The following is a 4,446-nucleotide window of genomic DNA, read 5'->3' as shown; positions in this document are numbered from 1 at the left end:
GATTAAATAGTGAAGACTCACAAATCTTGGCACTACCATCAAACTATCCATAAGATATTAGCAAAAAGTTGATTGATAGGATTCCTTGAAGAACACAATGCTAAAGATGGGATTTATAAAGTGGTGGGGTGAAAGGGTGTGTAGTTTGCTAGTCTTAATCCCAATCCCATATTAAAGTCCTTATCCAATGAGGCTAAAGGAGAAAGATTCATTTAGTGACAAATGAGATAAGCATGCCCAATCACACCTTTTAAAAAAAAAAACATTTTTGTAGTGGCTCTAAGATCCTTCCTAATAGACAAATTCATGGCTCTAGTGCTTGTGAATATGTGGTAATCACTTTTTGTCGAGCGTTTCTAGATCATGTATTGGCCAATTGAAGCACTGTATCAAGCATTTAATTTGATCAAGTGAAGGTTGAGACCCACCTAGGGAAAAGGTGATTTGGGACATTATCATCCAACCTAGACCTAGAATAAACTCACTAGTGAAACCCACCTAGGGAAAAGGTGATTTGGTAAAAATATAGTTGCTAAATAATATGTAATGTTATTTTGTTGCCCAAGTTTTTACCATTATTTCTCCTAAAGTGTTACTACCTTTTAGAAGTCTAAATAAGAGCTCATATTCTTTCGCATTTTCCCTCAAGAGTTATATTAAATTATTAAGTTTTATCCAAATCTTCATACAATTGTTTACCATAAAGGATCATTATGATCCTCATTAGTTATCCATTCAAATAGTTCCTTTCAACACTCCCAATTGCATCAATTTGGATATTACCAAAGTTGAAGAGAAATCTTCTAGCGCTTGCCCCTTCTATTGACGTAGAACCTAATGTATCACCAAATTTTTCAAATTGCAATGTATTCTTCCATAGTTGTGCATGGTCCCTTTGAAGGCCAATTTTAAAACAAAGTTCTTTACATTTCTTGATACATGTTTGAAAGCAATGTAGGATTGCTAGAGTAAGCATAGTCCAAAGGTAAACTTATGAGTTTATCAAAGATCCATATCCTTGCATACAATGTACAAGTATCTACTCATTCCATTGAAGTTTGCAAGATGGTCACCCAATTTGGATCTTGTAATATTTGGAGTGCACCTCCATGTGTTTGCTTCCCTCCATGTGTTTGCTTTCCTCCTCTGATTATGGTTATTATTGCACTTTGTATATTACCTTTTGATGGGGCTACTTCCACAAGCATACATATACCATTGAATCCCCCAAAGATCCAAAAAATGAATTTTAAGGCCTTCAAGTTGACACTTGAGATGTTCCACTTTGAATGATATGATGCCTTATACCTCAAGCTACTCTCCTTTGTCTTATGATTAAATAATACTTGGGATATTTGTGTGATGGAAAATCCATTTCAAAATCTTGTGACTCTCATTGGGCACTTGTGCTGTAGGTTATATGGTGCTATGCTAGAGCCTAGGAAGATGGGAGTTGCCTAGGTAACGAGAAACTTGATTTTGCAATTTCCCTAATCAATAAAGATGTTTGGCGCCATCAATTTAACCACTAGGATAACAAAGAATTATTGACAATCAATGAATCCAAGAGAAAGTATACCTCCTTGATCAAAATGAGTCCTTAATCAAAATGAGAGTGTAGCTACAAGGGGAGATTTTACAATGGAAGTGACAAGGCTAGGCATCCACCCAAAGGCAATTGGGTTGGACAATATCTTGAAGTCCCTCCCTAGTTAGCCATAAAGAAAAACCAACATGCAAGGTGAAAATAGGGCGGATTTTGTCCAACCGAATGGTTAAAATTTTTTTAATGCATAGCAAAAGAAGAATGTCCAATAAGCAAGTGCGCAAATGAAAGTGAAAAATCAAAAATACATGGAAGGTAACTTGAAGCCAAAAGCTAAACTCCATGCTATGGAGGATTGTGATGAAAAGAATCTCAACTAAGAATAGCTTTAAAACGATCAAAAACATCTTTTATGAGATATGTTGTGCACACATTACAAGGTGCATAAGACTAAATCACAACCTCATTCGCAAAAAACCAACAACACTTAGGCTATTTTTGAGCCTACCAAAAAGCAACGCCTTCCTACAATACACATTTAAACTCTAAAAATGAACTTAGTTTGCAAGACTCCTCAATGAGATCAAATTTGTCACTAAGAAGGGCTTTTCTCCAATTGATGATTGTGATGTAGAGCTATTGGGCAAGGCTCCATGGTCTTCTTCCCTCCTATCTTGACTTCCTTGCATTTCCAATACAAATGATTCATTGAATCCTCTTCGCACGACAAACATCTCCTGGTCTCACCAAGGCCTTAATATACTAGCTACAACTCTCCACGGCAATGACAAATCAACCCCTAAGAGAGGGAGTTGCCTTCCAAGTAGCCTTCAACAGCATCTTCTAAGTTTGAGTGGTGCCTCTAGCTCCTTACTTAACCAATAAGCTTTGATCTCAACCATCCGCATGAGGGTGGTGGAATAAAGGCTTTAATTTGATCTCAACCATCCGCATGAGGGTGGTGGAATGAAGGCTCTAATTTGAGTAACCGGCTTTTTTTTCCATGGAGAAAAGTCCATGACACATGTGATTGCTCAATATGTCATTATTTCATTCATTATTCCGTGGAGAAAACGACGCTTCACGCACAAACGTTGCAATCAGTAATGCAGAATTTTCTCCTCCATGGCCACTATTAACCAAGTCACTTTGGGCATCGCATTGGCGAAGTCACAATCCTGAGGCGTAGCTCCAAACGGAAAACACCCTCGTATGGAATGCGCAACCGGTGCTACATATGCATCGTTGAGAAATGCATCTCTTAGAGAGAGAGAGAGTGTGTGTGTGTGTATGTGTGTGTGTGTGTGTTTCTCTCTCTCTCTCTCTCTCTCTCTCTCTCTCCGTGGAGAGGACAGTCTATTACATGAATGCGACGGAGCAGCCACAGTTGAAAGTAGACGTATATTAACACAAAAGAAAGAGTAACAGCAGTTTGAGACAGCGTAAACCATAGCATTAATAGTTCAGCTGCCCCGGACAAGTATTCAATGGCCTGTATAACCCCACTCGTTCGGGAGGAGGCTCTAATTAAAGGAGAGCTCTGAAGCGCCACATTCTTATTGAAGCGGAACTGCGTTGAGGCGCTCAACCTGCACAAGCGGAGGAAGAAAAAAAAACGACAACGTAAGGGCTTGTAGACTCGAACGGCGACACTTAAAGAAAACAGTTTCACAAAGAAATTAAATGGAGAAGCTGGGTAGCAAGTGTAGTAGTATTAACTGTGGCAAGAAGCTCGGCAAGTTGATTTGCAGTCGTACTGGCAAGCGAACAAGAGGCCGCCGCCGCCGCCGCCGCCTCCACCCCCTCCTCCACCTCCACCTCCTCCACCGCCGCCACCTCCACCTCCTCCTCCGCCCCCGCCGCCACCAGGCCGGTAGCCGTAGCCGGGGCCGTACCCCCTCCCGTAACCGTAACCCCGGCGACCGTAGCCGTACCCGCCGCCGTATCCCCGCCCATATCCTCCGCCGTAGAAAGCCTCCACGCACGCGGCCGGGCACGACAGTGTCTTGCTGGCGCACGCCGACCCCTTGCACACAGCGTACTCGGCCCTCGAGCTGCTACTGGTAGCAGTCGCCTCAGCGCCCGTCTCGCTGCTGCTGCTGGTGGCCACTAGACTCTGACCTTCCTCCTCTGAAGCTCCAGCTCCCACCACCACCTGGTAGAGGTCGTACTCCTCGAAAGAGTGCGATGGCCGCTTCACTCCGGCCTCCGCGTGCGCCACGTCTGCTACGCACCACATGACTACCACCGCCATCATCGCCATGGCGGCCCAGCAGCCTAATGTCCCCACCTTCATCTTCATCTTCATCTTCCTCGCCTCACTCTCGCATCATCCGCCCGCGTACTCTTTTATAGCCCTGCACCTGCATGCACGAGGCTGTTTCGGCCTCGCGGCATTGAATGGCTGATGGACCTCGAAGTCTCGTGACACTTGCACCTACTCGTACCTTGTTTTTAATTACCATGCTAGTACTCAAGTCACCTTTGGCTGTGTGGTGCCCACTGCCACGTCCTTCAAAGAGTCTAGTGAGCATACATACCTACATAGATCCGCATGCACGCACACGATGACTATGAGAACGTTCATATTATTGTCATCATGGGCTAAGGAACCAGAGAAACAAATGCAATGGTGCGAGCCAACATGAGAATGAGAGAAAGAGACAAATTAAAACTCGAGCTCTCTATCCCTCTCTTCTATTGCTTTCCCCTCTCTATCCCTTTACATGTTCTCTTTAAGAACGTCTCCCTAATCTCTCGACTCTTATTTGTTACTTCTTTTCTTGGCAATATACACGTCATCCTGCCTTGTTGGAAGGTGGGCCATGACACCTTTCCCTTTTGGAAAAGAAGACTAGTGTGAAAGTGGTTTGGGAGCTTTACTTGGTTTCTTGGTGCAT

At 43.4% G+C, this 4,446-nt stretch overlaps 1 protein-coding gene across 1 annotated transcript; it reads right to left on the bottom strand.

Annotated features, from left to right (window-relative positions):
* Positions 1–2,933: 2,933 nt before the first annotated feature.
* Positions 2,934–3,897, bottom strand: LOC148023098 (uncharacterized). The gene is made up of 2 exons (XM_087695174.1): positions 3,266–3,897; positions 2,934–3,135 (listed from the first exon to the last, which is right to left on the bottom strand). The coding sequence occupies exons 1-2, from the start codon at positions 3,852–3,854 to the stop codon at positions 3,131–3,133; spliced, it is 594 nt and encodes a 197-aa protein (XP_087551300.1). The 5' UTR covers positions 3,855–3,897; the 3' UTR covers positions 2,934–3,130.
* Positions 3,898–4,446: the final 549 nt, after the last annotated feature.

The sequence above is a fragment of the Lygodium microphyllum genome, chromosome 16 (assembly GCF_053477565.2).
Source record: "Lygodium microphyllum isolate KBCC chromosome 16, Lygodium_microphyllum_v1.1.10, whole genome shotgun sequence".
NCBI lineage: Eukaryota > Viridiplantae > Streptophyta > Polypodiopsida > Schizaeales > Lygodiaceae > Lygodium > Lygodium microphyllum.
Note: the sequence above shows the minus strand (reverse complement) of the source record. Positions and strands in the feature narration are given on the sequence as shown.